Source organism: Phaseolus vulgaris, chromosome 6 (assembly GCF_000499845.2).
Source record: "Phaseolus vulgaris cultivar G19833 chromosome 6, P. vulgaris v2.0, whole genome shotgun sequence".
Classification (NCBI taxonomy): Eukaryota; Viridiplantae; Streptophyta; class Magnoliopsida; order Fabales; family Fabaceae; genus Phaseolus; species Phaseolus vulgaris.
The window spans coordinates 11,025,001-11,042,923 of NC_023754.2; the positions used below are offsets into that span (position 1 = coordinate 11,025,001).

Sequence of the window (17,923 nt, forward strand, 5' to 3'; positions counted from 1 at the left end):
TTATTAAAAAAATGTTACGAGTGATATGATGTGATAGAAAGAGAAAAATAGATAAAAAAAAATTAACAAATATTTGTTAAAAAATAAGTGTTTAAAAGTTACTATTCATTTTTTAAATTTATAAGAGAAAAGTTAGAAACACACTTTTTCTTACAAACACTCTCGTGGGTTGAAATTTATTACAAAAACAAGAGTCACTTCTTATCTAATGACTTTGCACTATTTTTTTAGTTTTAATAAATTTCAACATAGGCTTATCTAAAAAAATATTGTTACAAAATGTATTCCTAATACTTCATATTAGTTAAACAAGGAATTATTTGTTAAAAAATTGCTTTGACAAATAGTTCATTTCAAACTAACACCACATTAGTAGTCACATCTAACATTTGAAAAGAAGAACAATGAATTGTATAGTGTTGTCATCAACACTTTTGTTTCACCAATTAATGGCTACAAGAGCTTACTATACCTATAACCTATTTATTGTAATTTATGTGTGGGTAAGGTATTAGATTGTTTTGTGATTGTAGTTAGGGTTGGAAGAATAGGTTTTTAACTATCACAATAAATATGCATCAATTCAAATTTATGTCATAAGAAGTGGTCCCTTTACAAACCTAATCAAAACATACATTTTCAACTCACATTCTACATCATATTAAAAATGATAGTTATTTTCTTAATAAAGTTATTGGTATGAAATTTTATTGATTTTTTTTATGACTAATTTCTGTCAAAAAAAATTGTATGGTGATTTTTATGACGAAATTTTATTTAAGAGAGATAGATCTAGTATTTCTCAAACCATCAACTTTGATATCAAATATTTACAATTCAACATTTAATAATTTGTTTTCCAAAATTCAACCATTAAATTCAAATTTTTTGTAAAATACATCATGTTTACAAAAATTCGTACAATATAAAAATTAATTAATTTTTCACCACCCCACTTTATTTTGATAAATAATATATTATTTAAAATATAAATATATATATATATATATATATCAATAAATACTCAAATTAAGTGAACTTTGGAATACGTAATTAAAATCAAAAAATATCAAATGATTCAACATTTAATTTGATTAAAATTGTATTTAAAAAGAAGTTAGAAAGTAATATAAAGACAGATTTATTACTTAGTACCATACCCCTATCTCTTTTTTATCCTATTAATATTTACTAAAGTACATATTTTTCATAATATAATGTTCTAAATATTGAAATAGACTAAATATATTAAATAAGATTGGATTCCTTTCTCAATTCATAGTAATTTCAAGAAGTGTTGTTCATTAATCTACTTCAAAAAGAAAGTTTTCAAACTAAAAGTAATAAAACTTGATCTAAAATATATAGTTAGACATTAAATTAAGGGTTAAATATATTTTTAATTCTTATACTATAACACAAAATTAGTTTTTATTTATAATCTAAATTTTAAATCTTATGTATAGTTGTAGTAAGTTTACCTATGTTTTTTTTTTTACTAACAATTTGTATTATAATATTATAACAATCATATCAACTATGAATCACTATAAAATATTTTAACATCCTAATCTACACTAGATATTTATTTCACTAGTAAAAAAAATAATAATGACTCGTTAAAAAAAACTCTAGACTAAAAAAAACTAATATCGGATGAGAGAATATAAAAAAACATATTTAACTCTTCAATTAATTACTTTTATTAACAATACCATGGTAAAAAATTAAATTAAAAATCTAGAACCAAAATCCAAAAAAAAAAATCAAGTGCCAACTTTTTAATTGAAAAATAATTGTTTATTTCACCACCAATCACAGTCTTACTTGAAAATTGAGTAAAATTATTATAAACCCTCATCCTCTTCCTCTAACATACTTACCCAATTACATTCATTCCTAAGATTTGATATATAGCATACTGATTTAACTAAAAACCTTATAGCTATATATTCACATTTTCAATGGTCATCCACCATTAAGTGAAAGTTACTTAGCCAATTAAGTAATATAGTTACATTTTAACCACTTGTTTTATGCTTCAATACAAGTAAATTAATATCAATCTCTTTCAACCTCATTAGTGATTTAATTAAGTATATGAGAATTGATTAATCAACCACATCTTATCTCCTAACCAAATGGTGTCTAACCAAGTAGTTTGATATTAATTAAATAGGAGACTGTAAAAAAATTTGTATGATAATTACACTACTCATAAACAGTGGAACATCAGATTACAATATTTTAGGATAAAGCATGTCTTGAGGTTCATCCTTTACTTCACTGTATTCCAAAAGCACACCTAGAAAGAATCATCAAAACTTTCTGTTTGCTCTTTCTTGCTAATATACTCCTTTTCTTGCTAATATTTTCTCTCTAAATCTACTACAGCTATAAATTTTGTGTCATCGTTTGCCCTTATGTTCATTCAGCATTATTGGTACCACTATTGCTCCCTCTCCTGCTTGCTGTTGTGTTCTTCAATATCTACAAAGAGCAATTACATGATTCAGCAAAGACAAAGCCAAACAAAACTGAGACAGTATGAACTTTGTTTTCCCAACACAGATTCCTTCCGACCAAAGACTACTCATCTCACTTGGGATGTTGTGATTGTCATTGAAGACGAGTTTTTACACACATTAGGGATAAAATATGCAAACTTGGTAGTTTGTTCTACTAAAAAAGTATCAAAAATGGTCTGCTATGGGCACATAGGAGAAGTAACAAGCTTATGCATTAAACTCGGTATAAGCAATAAAAGAGGAATAAAAGGAACTAAGTTGCTTCCAGTTCATCCAACTCAAGGTTTTCTTAACCATTTTCATGTCATATGAAGTCCTAGCCAAAGGATATGTTTGGATGAGCTTCTGCATAGAGAATTCTGGAAAAGAAAACTTAGAAGAAAAACATGAAATTAACTTTTACATAAGCATAAATTAGCACATGCATAGACTAATTTAAACCTATGGAAAAGTCAATTTCATTTTTCCTTCTTATTTTTTCTCTCTCATAAATTTTTATGAAGAAACTCGCTCAATAAAATTGAAAGACTAAACTGATATTGATGGTAATAAACCATGCATAAGCTAACATGAATATCCCCTTTGTTCCTTTGTAAAACAAATTTTAGAGTACACAAGTCAAAAATAGATAGAGCAAATAATGATTCAATTATGAAAAGTTTTGGTGAATCAATTTTATCAAAAAGTAAGTTCTCATAGCCCATTCAAAGAAGAATAACATCATTTTGGGTGATGAAGACAATGATGATAGTTAGTTAGAGACATGTATATATAGTTATAATGATGATGCCATGATAACAAAATAAGCAAAATTAGCATACTTGTCTAAGCATTTGGTTCTCATTCTGCAAAGTAGAAAGTCTTTCCTTGAGCTCTGAATTCTTCTTCTCCAAGTCTTTGACTCTTGTTTCCAAATCAATCAAGTATGCCTTCTTCCTCTCCCTTGCTTGTTGAGCCGAAACTCTGTTCCTCAATAGCCTATTTTCATTCAAATCCCCTCAGTAAGTCACAAATGAAAAGGTTTCAGTAGAGGCTAGACAGGACCAAGATTCTATGTATACCTCTTTAGCCGCTTGCTTTCTTTATCAGCTGGGCTTCTCCCTCTCTTCTTCTGACCCTCTCCTGTACCCTGAACACGTTCTGCACCAGCATTTGATCTGGCATCCGGCCGAGAGGCCACAGTTCCAGCACTTTCACCTCCGATCTCCGGCACTCTCCTTATCTCTTCGTCACTTTCAGGACCTGGATTGTGTCAAACTTACAAGTTCAAACCCACAATAACCATTTTTGTCTGTTAACATGAAACCAAGACAATAAGGGTATGTTGATTCAAGGAAAATATAACACCAGTCCTCTTATGAACATTAATTATTTTCTTAAATTCATGTTTGCTCTTTATTTTTAGAGAAAGAAAACCCCACAAAAGGAAACCTCTTATATATTGTAGAACATTTATAACAAAAATAAAAATACTAAAAATCATATTATAACAATTCATAAGTTCAGATGCTACATATTAAAAAAGGATGTTTGTAATTTAATTTTAAATTGTTTTAAACACATATAGTAGAGGTATTATGCAAAAAAAAAAAAATCATAGCTTTTACAAAGAGATTTTCTTCTTGTACAAATTTAAGGGAATTAAAGAATTTTGAGTTCTTTATAAGGTCTAAGACTCAGATAAGAACAGTCATAAAAAGATATTTTTCATTCATAAGTTGAGATAACCATAAAATGTGATATGCTGCCAGCACTTCTAGTTAACTCCATACCCGGTTGCTTTGCAGCAGCCATAAGACCTGATGTAGTTTGCATAGATTGGGCATCAGAAGTAGCACATGGAATATCACCAGACATCTAACCATAAAAGCACAATTACTTTATATTAGTATTAGTATATAGTATATCATTATTACATAATGATGTACCAACTATGATGTCAATGAAGTCTATAAGTAAAATACATATATTATTTCATGAAATATAACATACATAACACTTATTACAGTAAATAATTACAAAGCTCAAACAAAATTATACTTGTCAATATCTTGTCAAGCTACACAAGTGATAAATACATAATTACATACTAGAAATAAAAATTACACTCTAATGTATAAGTAAGCATATCACAGTGAAAAACATAATAGTAAATCTTCAAAGTTTTCATAATTTTCAAACTTTACTCTTGCTTGTCCAACTTTGAGTAATTGAGTGCATAACTTCAACCGATAGTGCGTCTACAAGTTCACACATTTTTGCTGCCACACTTGTGATTTAACCCCAGTTGAGAAAAATGTCAGAATCAGCTAAAAACATTACCGGTTGCCCGTTTGCTAGATGGGGATTTGGTATTTGAGAATCATGTCCAGAAGATGAAGAGAAGTCAGCATCTTCTTCCCATTGCATCCCTGCCTTGGAATTGTTTCCTTGGCCATAGTTGATCTCATTATCTAGATCATCAGCATCTTCATCATCATCATCATCACCCTCCACTCCAGCACCCTCTGATATCCATATTCATCTTGTTCATTGTAAATTCTGATGTGGGAAAGACCAAAAACAAAAAGCATTTATGCACAGGCTAACCTTGGTGACTTGTGAATCTAGTCTTGCACTGGGGACAAGATTGGCTCACATTTTTCAGCTCATACTCGTAACAAGAATGACAAAGTGGGAGGCCACACTCATGACAAGCAACAAACACATCCCCAGTAGCCGTTAATCCAATGGTATCACCACATATTTGACAAATCTGACCATTTAAATTCTTTACGGGTTTAGACTGCAGAGTGTAGAAATTATACAAGTCAGAATTAGAATTACATGGCCAAAACTTAATTCTATGCGGATCAATCTCTTGCAAAATCACATGCAAAAGCAACATGCCCCATCAATAAAAGTTTAGGACACAAACAAGTAAGATTCCATCATGACAAGATTTTTGAATAAATTAGCCAGGAAATCTTTTATATGGATCAGGATCAGACAATCAATTACAGTTAACAACCATTATTCATTTCAATCAAAATTCTTTCAAGTGCCAATGGCCTCATCATCCAAAGACTAAGCAGTACTATTTCAAAGAAAAACTTCTCAATTATCACCTACCACATGTAGATTCAAAACCAGACACTACATGCAAATTACAAATTCAAATTCAAAACAAAGCATCCAATTCAACTCCTAAACACCCCATCAAGACAAACACCATCAATGGGGAATCACACCAGCTATCAAAAACATCAAGATCCACCCATCCTACCAACAAATCCACCCCACCAAACAATGTTTAGCTAAACGACCAAAAAAAAATGCAAAAAAACAATCCAACCCAAACCTTCATGCAAGGACAAGAAGAAAAACAAGCGGCTCTCAAGAAAGAACAAAACTTGCATGGCCCATTTGCATTTCAAAAATCAAACTATGAAGTCAATCGCACACAGTGAAATAACAAAACTCCCAAACCCAAAAAGAAAAACAGGAAACATGGTCTTCCGGAAAAGTCCAATGAAGCAAAAGTGTCGGAACAGAGCCAGAGGAACGAACCCCACTATCAGAACCGTGTCTAACTGTAACAAGTTCATTCCTTTCATGCGACCCAGTTACCATTCCACCACTTCGTTCCATCTCCTTCTTGAAAACCTTCACCAACCCAACTCTCTCTCTCTCTTACTTCAGTTGTTGTTCCCGCTGCCATGTTCTGTGGTTCTAAACGCGATTATGGCCGTTGGATCATTTAAGATCTGACTATGTAGAAAGGGTGATCGTGGAGCAACGTGAACCATGTCGAATTCACGTAATCAAAGGCTGGTGTGAGAGATCGTGGAAGGTTTGAGACCGTTGGATTTAAATGCATCGGAGGAATGATAATTGGGATGAGAAAATTGAATGGGGACCACGTGGCATGTGGGGAGTGTTATTATTCTCCTTTTTGGAAGAAAAAACCTAATAAATAATTGGATTCCTTCATTGTACTTTTGGAGAAGTTCTAGTTTCTCACTCACATGCAATGTAACATTAGCACACAAAATGGTAGTTAAATTTTTAATATTTTAATTATTTAGAATTTAAGTTTAATTTTTTTTTAATATACTGCAACTATGGAATTTTAGTTCATTGTTTATTAATTCAGTTTATGTGTAGTGTAAACATGTAATTTTAATTATGATATTTGGGTCACTTAAGTATTATAATTGTGTCATTTTAGTTCCAAACATAGTAATTGTGTGTTATGATATTTCCAATTATGATTTTTTTTAAAATTCAATTCATAAAATTGAAATATTGGAACTAGAAATATGACATTCCAAATTCTTGAAGGATTCATGTGACAATTGGAACTTAAAATAATAAAATCATATCTATATTTATACCTATCCTAGAAGCCACTTGATAGAGAGTGAAATTGTGAAATTTTTTTAGGATTTTTTTTTCATTCAAAACAATCTCTTTCCTTTTAACTAGTAAAAACACTTTCTAATAAAAAAATCATTAAATCAATTATTAAATAAAAAATAATTTTATTATTAATTACTATGTTAATTAAATTAAATATTATTTTAAAAATTAAAAAAAAATATTAATATCTAAAATAATTTATGTTATTGATAAATAATTTTTAAATTAATATTTAATTAACTACAAAAAAATTTAAATATTAATTATTTAAATTTTAAAATAACTAAAACTTTATAATGAATTAGATACTAATTTAAAAATTATTTACTAATAATAGAAATTAATTTAAATATTAATATTTTTTAATTTTTAAAGTTATATAATAATAAATTGTTTTTTTATTTAAGATTAATGTATATTTAATAATATTTTTAGGGTGAATTATTTTTTCCTTCCTGAATCTGCTTAGATCAATCTTAGATTCCCTCAATAATTAAACGGCACTTGTTTTAATTGTTTAATATTATGAGTTCCCTTTTTTAATCCAGGTTTTTTTTTTTATATTCTCTGCCTAGTTAACATTTGCACATTTTCTTACACTTTTTCCCTTTTGTTATTTTTCTTTTTCCTTACAAAATTAATATTATGTTCACACTTCTCATAAATGTGCAATTATATAAAAAAAATTCATACATCATCCTTATATTATATTATGCTATCTAAAGCAAATGAATTATGTATAAACTGTTTCACTACTTTGTATAAGTTTCTCCCCTCAATAATTGGAAACAGTATTTATATAAATGGGTTAAAGATATAATATTAATATTGGTGAGAAAATTTGGAGACTAAAATGTAAAAGTTATTTGTTTACGTAGAATTTAAAAAACTGTGTTAAATATTTATTTCTTATAGTATTTGAAGATCACTTATAAAAAAATATTTAATGACAATCTCTAATTTATGTGTTCAGGGAATAAGTTTTTTCAAGAAAACAAAAATGCAATGTTTTACATCACTAAAATTCACCCATGCATTCAAATCTACAATGATACAATTCTCATGCCTTAAAACAAACCATTACCTCAACCACACTTACTATTTCTTTAATTTCCTAGATGTAAACATGTGTATTTCCACTTCCATATACATAACTTACATTATCATACATTTCACATATTAACAATCAAACCATTCTATACATGTAATTATAAACTCATCTTACTTATATTGAAGAGTCCTTAAGTTTTTCTTAGTACTTTCTGTAACATATTTTTTTCCAATATAGTCTATAACATTGAATTAGTAATTCTTACATATATATATATATATATATATATATATTTCTACTTCTATATAACTTATACTATGATACATTTGACACAATATAACAATTAAATCATTGTATAAATGTAATTATTAACTCATCTTAACTGTATTGAAGTGTGCTTAAATTTTTCTTAATAATTTTTGTAACACATTTTTTCAATACGGTCTGTTAAATTAATTTTATTTTAAGAGGTAATGTTCTATATTATTCATTGTCCTATAATTATTTCTCCACACTTTGTCTTACAAGACCATGATATAAGAAAAAATATTCTTTTATATATATTTATATTATTGGCGAAAACATATTGATATGGTAGATAAAAAGTGATCATTATTAGTCGTGGTCAAAGCATCTATGACCATATTTTAGCTAGTGTCTAAAAATAAATGTTTAAAATGAATTTGAAAAGTTTGATAATTTCATCTACATTAAACAAAAATAAGAAAGTGAAAACAAATATCATATAAAATAATTTAATATTAAACGAAAGACAATATATATGCATATCATTTTATAATTTTATCAATATATTAAATTTTATTTTATATTTATATATTTCAATTAGGTTTGTAGTGACTAGTATGGGTAAACGAGTATTGCCATAGTTAACAAAATAACTAAAGATTATTTTATTTTGAATAATATTTACTCATTTGAATCATTGTTAACTCTTTGGCAAGTGTACCAAATCATACAAGTAGTAAAATAGAACACTAATACAAAACTATTAAATAAAAACTAATTTTAAAGATAAAAAATAATTAATTACTACATTAACTAAATTATATATTATTTTATAAACTAAAAAAATTATTAGTATCTAAAGTAGTTTATATTATTCATAGATGGTTTCTAAATTAGTATCTAATTAACTACAAAAATTTTAGTTGATAGCTAAAACCTTAAAAGTTAATTAGATATCAATTTAAAAATTATTTATCAATAATAGAAACTAATTTAGATACCAATAATTTTTGTAGCCTCTACAAAAATATATAATTTAATTAATATAGTAACTAATTATTTTTTTCTCTAAAAGTGATTTCTATTTAATGATTTTTTTTAGTGAAAATTCTAAGTATAGTTTTCCAAGGGATTTGTGTGTTTAATCAATGTGAATTCTTACTAATTTGGACTAAACACTTAAAAGCATAGGTTGGTACAAATTTAAAGATTTGTGCTAGTTTCTAAATTAAAAACATGCAAAGCTACAAACTTGAAATTAAATTACTTCAAAGTAAAGATTCACCATGATTAGATTTCACGAACTCAACTTAATACAATTCTTTTTACCAATATATCTCTAACATAACTTAGAATGACCAAGAGATAAGTATCTTGCATGTGCCAAGAATGATAGTGGAGTTTTTCCTGAGGTAAAATCTTTATATTCATACTAAATTATCTTAATTTCATTTTATTAGTAGCATGCTTTAAATTATTGTATTTTAACTTTCTTTGAAAGAGATGTTTCTACTTTCTTGAACAAGTCCAAGGCTGAGATGATAGAAACAATTTATATTTTGTTTAATAGTTGGTACTTCTACAAAATAAGTTTTCTCCCTCATTCGTGTAGATTGGAAACTTCCATCTGAAATTAAAATTATTAACAAGAAAGGTATACCTTTTCAAAATTAAGAAAGATACTTTTAACCCTATTTTGCTCCTTCTTATACATACAGTGAAGAGAATAATAAGTGATGTTGCTCTTATCCAAAAATTCTAGGAGCTTAATCCTCTAAAGTTATGCATACATCTTATCAATTTAGGACTATTTTATCTCTTTTAAAAATAGCTTTCAAATTATTTTTTTAAAATATTTTCAAAAGAATTCTTAAAATATATTTTCAAAAAATATTTTTCAGAATAAAATTTCCAAAATGTATTATATAATTTTGGAAATATATTTTTCAGAATAAATATTTTTTAGTATGTTCGAAAAAGAACTTTCCAAAATCATGACGAATTATATGGGTGCAGGAAGAAACACCCTCAAAATATTTAAGTTTCATAATTCGCTTTCTAAACACAACTTAATTTTCTTTCTAAATTTATGAGTTTTAATGTCTTTTAGTTAATTTTTGCCTTTTAAGAGACCAGAATAAGATCATAGAAGATACTTTTTGCCTTTAAAACCTCCCAAAAAATTACAAACAACCTAAGTAAGTGTCTTAGGTATTGTACTAGTGAGTGTATTTACTTCTCATACACTTTTTCTCCATCTACATAAGTATTTTCTTAGCAAATTGGCCATCAATTTTGGAAGTTAATGACCCTTTGAAACAAGTGATGCCTGAATAATTTCTGTAGGTTATACCAGATTTGTTGGAGCTTCCCCTAAGATTACTAAATTACATTCATCCACATATAGGCATGGACAACCCTTGAATGACCCCACCTAACTCAAATATTCAAACTCACTCTAAGTCTTATCTAGACACCCTCACAATCAACAATAATTTTCCTATAATTCATCTTTCTTTGAATTATTTCTGCATAACCTTCCTATTATTCTCTCTTTCAAGCCTGTATGGTCTTTATTAGACCTTCATATTAATATAATAATATGTAAAAGAGTTGAATATTATATAAATATTAAGAAAATATAATAAAATTATAATTTATAATATAAAAAAATTAAAGATAACATCATATATAAATTCTTAATATTAAAATACACCTATCTATAATATTTTAATTAAACTTTGAAAATATTATATTAATTTATTATATGTAAAATATTGGAGCAATGAAAAAAATATATAAAACTTAATTGTCCATGTGTAAGAGAGAGCTAATAAAATTTTTAAAAGTGAAGAAGATGTGCTGCCTGGCGCTGGAGAGAGAAAGAGGAACCCCAAATGAAAAAAAAAAAAAAAAAGTATAGAAAGGTGGTTTGGGTACTAGAGAGAAACTACTTCCAAAGAATTGAAAATTTGGATTTTCTAATTTTTAAAATCTATTGATTTAGATAAATGGATTAGAACACTGAAAGAATGAGTTTGTCCACCCCTACATTTCCTAGTACAAAGTTGTTTGGTAGAAAACACTTTACCCTACCTCTAAAATTGTTCCCTAAATTACTATTATCCTAGGATAACTCAACATATTTTGTATTGCCAATGTTGTCTATACAGGCATAATTAAGAATAAATTGCTTGTCTCCTTACTGATAATAACTACAATATTTACATTTAATTTTAATACAACTACGTACTATTATTCTATTTGACATTTAATCTGTTATTATCTTTCATTTGATACTCCATACCATTAAATAACTATCTTTCATCACACTTCAAATTTTGTTAATTATTTTCAAAAGTTGTTATTCATATATTATAAGCTTGTCAATCTATTTTTAATGTCACAAGTGAAAACATATGAAGATATGTTAACACTTACATTTGGCTGCTAAGGTACCACCCAAACAAAAATTAAGCATAACCCAGTGCATAATAAGACAAGGCTAAAAAAATAAAGATGAAAAATTCAGTACCCAAACTACAACCTCAATTAAAGGCCACTTAAAACACTGCACCAATGCTCCACTAACCCCATACAAAAAAACATGGCTAAAACACAACAAAACAAATGACTAATCCTACACAAAGCACATTGCAGAAGACACAACCTAGCTAAGGTAATTTATAACCCAAAAGACACCAATCATAGAAAATACTTTCATCAAACAATTCCAACCTTACCTCAAGCATTAGCTATCCATTTGCATTATTTGACAGTTACATAAAGTGTTGACAAAAAAATTCCTATTTATACAGCGAAATTCCCTTGCCGTGGCAGAATTCTCCTACTCCTGACCTTGTTATAGGATTGTGGAGCACTTTATGATAAAAAAAATATCACAGCAGCCGCAGATTCAGTAATCTCCAAAGACAGGAGATGCAACTGCTTTCTACCACATGCATAATACCCAATGTGTCTCTTAACTCCTAGACAGAAAAATACTTCCCAATTGAACCATAACAGCCTTGAATAGTGAAATAAATTGCCCCAAAACAGCCACCGCCAGAACATATTAGCAGTCCTGGATACAAGATAAATAAGAAAGTTACATGAAAAGCATATCGCAGAAATTCTATGGGAATTCAGAGTAAAATTGTATTGGGGACAACTGTAAAGATTATGCAGTCATTTAAAAAGAAAAGGCAAAACACCTTTTCTTGCCTCTAAATTCCAATTCCGAAGCTTCAGTTATATTAAATGAAGGCTCCAACAAGTGTCCTAAAGTTCAGTATTTGAATATAGGTGTAAGAAAAGATGATAGACATAGGATGAAGCATTCATATGGACAATCAAAACCAAGAATCTAACTCTAAAATCCTTGCCTCCTTTTTAAACAAAACATATGACCATATCACATTACAATAAAAAAAAAATCACTCACAAAAGAGTTGACTTAATACTGAGAAATAAAAAATGAAAACAAAAAAAAATCTTTATGGACATAAATAGTATACCCTTCTAAAGAATATTATCCCCATCTATGCCTCCGGAATGTTATAGATGATGCTTTAGACATTGATACATTTCAAAGGGCCATAGTTAAACGAAGATATGATCTGAAGAACAAAACCAAACAAATCCATAAAGCAAGATCAACATTTCAACCAGCAGAGCCCACGTATCCCTTTCTCAATACATGAAAAGGTAAGTAAATTCAGTGATTTAAGGTTTGAGAAACCATGGATACTCAATAAATTATGTGGATGTAAGGGCCATTGACTACAGGATAAAATAGCTTCACTTTCTCCTACGCTTTCTCTGTCTTCTGTCACGCTCACTATCATTCTCATCAGAACTAGTTGAATCTGAGTCTGAACTAGCTGTTCCAGAATCCGATGAATCAGAACTCCCTGACTCATCATCTGATTCAGATTCTGAAACCTGTTTTTGTTGTTGCATGATAAGACGTGGCATATTCTTCAAATACTCACGTAGGTTCTCGGTAAGACCACCGAGACCAATGGATGTAAAGAAATTAATGCAGAACCGTGTGTTTTTTGGATTATCTTTTGGAAATATGGATTCAAAAGATTCTTGCATAGTTGGATCATTTAACCGCTCATTTAGCAGCCGGATTCCAAGGTGCTCTGATAATTCCTGCAACATCATAAACAGTAATCAACATCTTCCACATACAGATGCATGCATAATTTACACAATCTAGAAAGCAAGAAGCCGAAAATATTTTCCAGATCTCATTATATGTATATTTCTAAAGCACACAAATCAAACATCGAGAAATAGTATGCAGGTGCATAAAGAAACAAGAGAAATACTTGATTTTGATTCTCAATACCTGGAAGAGAATCTTAATAAATATACGTGAAGAAGAAGTTGTGTCCTCTTCAGTCAGCCGTATATATGATAAAACATGCCAAGGTAGAGCAAATGTGCCAAGTAAATGAGCAAAAAATTTCGCCACATTCCGCAGTTTATTTGTTTCAAGTCGGTGAATCATGGAGTACTGCTGCACAAAGCACTTTTCAAAATTTTCTTGGTGTACTTTGTTGATCATGCAGAAACGCTGTCCCAGAAGACCATAATATCGGAGATAGGTTCTCTCTTGGCTGCAACATTCCAAAAGCATAATGCACAACTCCATCTACCACCAATTATAAAAAGACCAAATTATAGTTAGTTAAAATAAGCAGAAGGCTTATAAACAAATGAAGAATGATACATTGTAGCTGGAAAATGTTCAATCAGAATAACTACTTATATATGCAGTATATGCTTAAGAATAGTTATAGCTTAGAACAGCTAGGCATTGATGCCACTGGTCATATAAAAGAACATCAAATCAGATAATAAAAACTAAAGAACAAAATAACCTTGAACCCATGTGATACTCAGTTAAATTCAAAATCTAAAAGATCAACAAGTGCCAACATACAAATTGGAAAATTAGTGAGTTTATACAAGGGAGACATAAAGAAAGAGAGCATTCAATTTTCTAAACTTCTACCATGTTCTTAAAATATAAATTTAAGATACTAAAAAATTTAGAATAAGAAAAAGGCAGCATGTAGATAATTTAGCAAAAGAAAATAAATTCTAGCAGAGATTCCAAGCTCACCTCTTGACCTGGCTCTAGCTTAATTTTCAGAAGCTTATGACCAGCTTCCTCAAAATCAACACTAGACATAATTGTCAAGTATATTGTCCTTCGAAGATTGACAAGATTTGTCTCTGTTTCATCTTTTATTTGCATCTGTTCTTCATCCTCTTCGTCGGACTCATCCTCTTCATCTTCATCGTCTGACTCCGCATCCATGCCTTCTTCTTCATCCTCGGAGTCCTCACCCAGCATTGATTTCTTCAACTCTTCATAACGCTTCTCATTCTCCAGGAAATTGGGGTCTGGCTTGAATATATCTGAGAAAAAAAAAATAGAAAATAAATAAATCAAAATGACCAATGACAACAGTCAATCAAATAAGAAACATATACAAACTTCTCAAAACAAAATATATACCAAGGGAAATCTCAGGATCTATTTCCTCATCCAAGGAGACTTCATGAGTTAACTGATCTTCCTGCTCCACAAGATCTAGTTCAGGACGAACAGCTGGATAGCCCTGTTAATGCAATGCAACCATTGTAACACTTTAATTACAAAAGAGTTGAATTTCGTGTTATTATGTTAATGTGCTATTCCTATCACAAACAAAAAAGGAAGTACCTGAAACTTGGCTTTTCTTATAGCAAATAAGCCTTCAATCAGAAACTGAACACGTTTGTCAATTTCTCCTTCATGAAGAATTCCACGAAAACGCTCAAAGATACCTGCAAATTATAAAATATTATTTGCCAAAAAAAATCAAGACAGAAAGTCATCTCAAGCATCATTGGCACATATACATGTTTCTGCAATCAGGCAGGAATATAAACAAACACAAACCAGCAAAAGACCTGAAGCAAGTGGAGCCTTGGAAAGAGCAATAACTAGATGAACAGTTTTTTATTTTATAAAACAAATAGATTACAAAAAGAGGATAGAACTATAGATGTATAGTCACTTAGGAGAATGTGTCATCCTCCCTAAAAAAGAAAATACAAACAAAAGGAATACAAAACAGTGCCAAAGGAGCAAAGCTAACCAATTTCCAAGATATAATTAGGCAGGCAAACACATATTTGCTTTTGTTGGGGTATTATAATTAGTTAGAAAACTTAATTCTCATAATCAAATACTTGACACGCATGAGAAAATTCACATGGAGGATTTAGTGATAAACAATAATATTAAAGCTTTGATATGTTAAACAAGAACTGCATGCCCCACACCAGGTAAATAAGTCAGGCTCCTATTTTAACAACTCACAATACCAAACAAATAAATTTTCATTTCTTGCAACCATATATTATCTAACATTCCTTCAGTCACCTTTGATCTAACTTGTTCCTTAATCTCTCCAGCCTCAGTCTCTAACATGATTTCATGCAACTGGAATTTTAAAACCCTTGATTCCAGTCTTCTACTCTTTTGCAGATGAGGTAATCTTAACCCAAACATCATTTACTTAGAACTACAGTGCTATCCTAGAGCAGTTAATACCATGAAGCAGAAAAAAAAAGGGGTTTCTGATGTCAAATGAAGTGCAAGGAAACAATAAAAGACAAATGGAAAAAAAGTCATCATATTAACAAATAAAAACTTAAGCACACTGTTGCATGTAGTTTGAGGGAATACTCACCGTGAAGACCCTTAGGTGAGAGATCCTGCAGTATTGAACCACATTCTGTCACAAAACCAACAGCTACTTCAACACTATCATCAGAAGGTTTCTCGAGTAAAACTGTGAGTAACTCAAGAGCAATAATCTCATGAGCTACTTGCTGATTCACCAGATGCCCTATAAATTTAACAGCTGCTAGTAATTGGGGCTATAAATGATGAAAGACAAACAAAAAACAAATCAGTAGTGAAACGAAAGGCAAATAAAAGTAAATTAGAAGCAAAACTAGATCTAAGAATAAGAAGAATAATCACATACCTTGTCATTCCGCTTATAAGCCCTCTTGAGCTGCAAAACAATCCTTCTTAGCAAAAGATCCCCTACCTCAGGGAACTTTGTATTAACAACAGCAACCAAGGCAGCAAAAACATCTGTAAATCCAGGAGAAGCCATCTGTGACTTCATACATGACCGACAAAAGAGTCCCCTTCCCCTGATCAGGTTTTCCGAAAACAATTCAGGAATTATATTTTTTATGTTTGTAGCATTAACCTTATTTACAAGCCCGTTTATGCTCTTTCTCAGAGCATCCCACGTTAACCTTTGATATTCTACACTACTTTTATCCTGAACTTCTTTCATCATCATCGCCATCTTAAAGGGGGGGATGTAAACACCTCCACTCTTGCCCAAATTAGATGCATCACCATTCAGATTAACTCCTGGGATCGTTGCCTGTCGTTGAGGATTTGCATCTACAACAGTTCTTCCATTTCCATGCTCTTTCTTTCTACTTACTTCTTGCTGCTTGCTCACACCCTTATCCCTGTGGTTGCTCTCATTGTCATTATTCCTTTCAACTCTTTGTCTCCAATCCCTATCCCTCTCTGATTTCCTTGCCAACTCCCTATCATCTTCCTCCAAATCATAACGTGCACGTCGTTCCCTCTCATTGTTACCTCCCTTTTCCACTTTTCGCCTCCTATCCCTATCACTATACCTATCTGATTTCCTGGTCAGCTCCCTATGATCTTCTTCTGAATCATGCCTCCCACGGCGATCCATAATGCTACTTCTGTCCTCCTGACCTCCACGCCATCTATCCCTGTGATGCAATCTGTGACTTCCTTTCTCCCCTCGCCTTTCACTCTGATCATTCCCTGGACGAGATTCCCTACCACCCCGGCCATCTCCTTCAACATCTCTCCCTCCACGTCTATCATAATCCTGCTGCAACCTCTCATCCACTTCCTTCTCTTCCCTAACCCTCTCTTTATTCACAATCTGACCCTCCTCCTCTGAGCTCTCCAACTCCTCCTTTCTCTCCTTACTTCTACTTTTCCTATCACTCTGCATTCCACCATCCCTCTTAGATCCATTTCTCTCCTCCCCCGAATCACTGGCATCAATATTCTCCCTGCGGTGACCAGAACTCTTCTTACCACTCCTACCACCACGCCGATACCTATCCCTCTCGTCATCCTCAGATTCGCTACCACTGCGTCTCCTTGCATCATCCTCACCCGACTCGCTGCTACTGCTGCGTCTTCTCGCCATGTCAAACCCTAATTTAGTCCAACAAATGTTAAATCCAAAATCAAAGAACGCAGAGAATACACAAAATTGCGAAATTTCACTGCTGAACTGGTTTACATTGTAAAATTGAAGTGTGAATGAGAAAACGAAAATAAAACAGTACGCAATACAGTGACAAAGAAGAGAACAATTGAAGCAACCAAAAACACGAAAATGAGTACCTTTGGACGGAAAACCAAGAAGTTACGTGAAAGAACTCGATGGATTCTTCGCAGAACGTATAAGGTTTAGGTTTTGAAAGAAAACTATGAGACGAGAGATGAAGGGTGCTTTAGGTTTAGGGTTTTCAGAAAGGTGGGTGTTTATGCAGAGTTTACTAGGAGACAATGGAAACACAGTTAAATTGAGAAATATATAGC

At 30.7% G+C, this 17,923-nt stretch overlaps 2 protein-coding genes across 3 annotated transcripts; both read right to left on the reverse strand.

Moving 5' to 3' along the window:
* Positions 1–2,194: 2,194 nt before the first annotated feature.
* On the reverse strand, positions 2,195–6,243 carry LOC137831095 (transcription factor HY5). 2 transcript variants are annotated; one of them, XM_068638624.1, is made up of 7 exons: positions 6,078–6,243; positions 5,118–5,313; positions 4,851–5,035; positions 4,301–4,385; positions 3,590–3,770; positions 3,350–3,506; positions 2,195–2,490 (listed from the first exon to the last, which is right to left on the reverse strand). In XM_068638624.1, exons 1-7 carry the CDS (start codon positions 6,156–6,158, stop codon positions 2,428–2,430), a joined length of 948 nt encoding a protein of 315 aa, XP_068494725.1. In that variant the 5' UTR covers positions 6,159–6,243; the 3' UTR covers positions 2,195–2,427. The 2 variants fall into 2 exon arrangements, with proteins under 2 accessions (XP_068494725.1, XP_068494726.1); XM_068638625.1 differs by having other exon boundaries at positions 5,869–6,232.
* Positions 6,244–11,934: 5,691 nt separating this feature from the next.
* On the reverse strand, positions 11,935–17,923 carry LOC137831097 (uncharacterized). Its single transcript, XM_068638629.1, has 9 exons — positions 17,726–17,923; positions 16,287–17,533; positions 15,987–16,176; positions 14,972–15,075; positions 14,765–14,867; positions 14,366–14,664; positions 13,586–13,891; positions 12,744–13,386; positions 11,935–12,310 (listed from the first exon to the last, which is right to left on the reverse strand). The coding sequence occupies exons 2-8, from the start codon at positions 17,523–17,525 to the stop codon at positions 13,027–13,029; spliced, it is 2,601 nt and encodes an 866-aa protein (XP_068494730.1). The 5' UTR covers positions 17,526–17,533; positions 17,726–17,923; the 3' UTR covers positions 11,935–12,310; positions 12,744–13,026.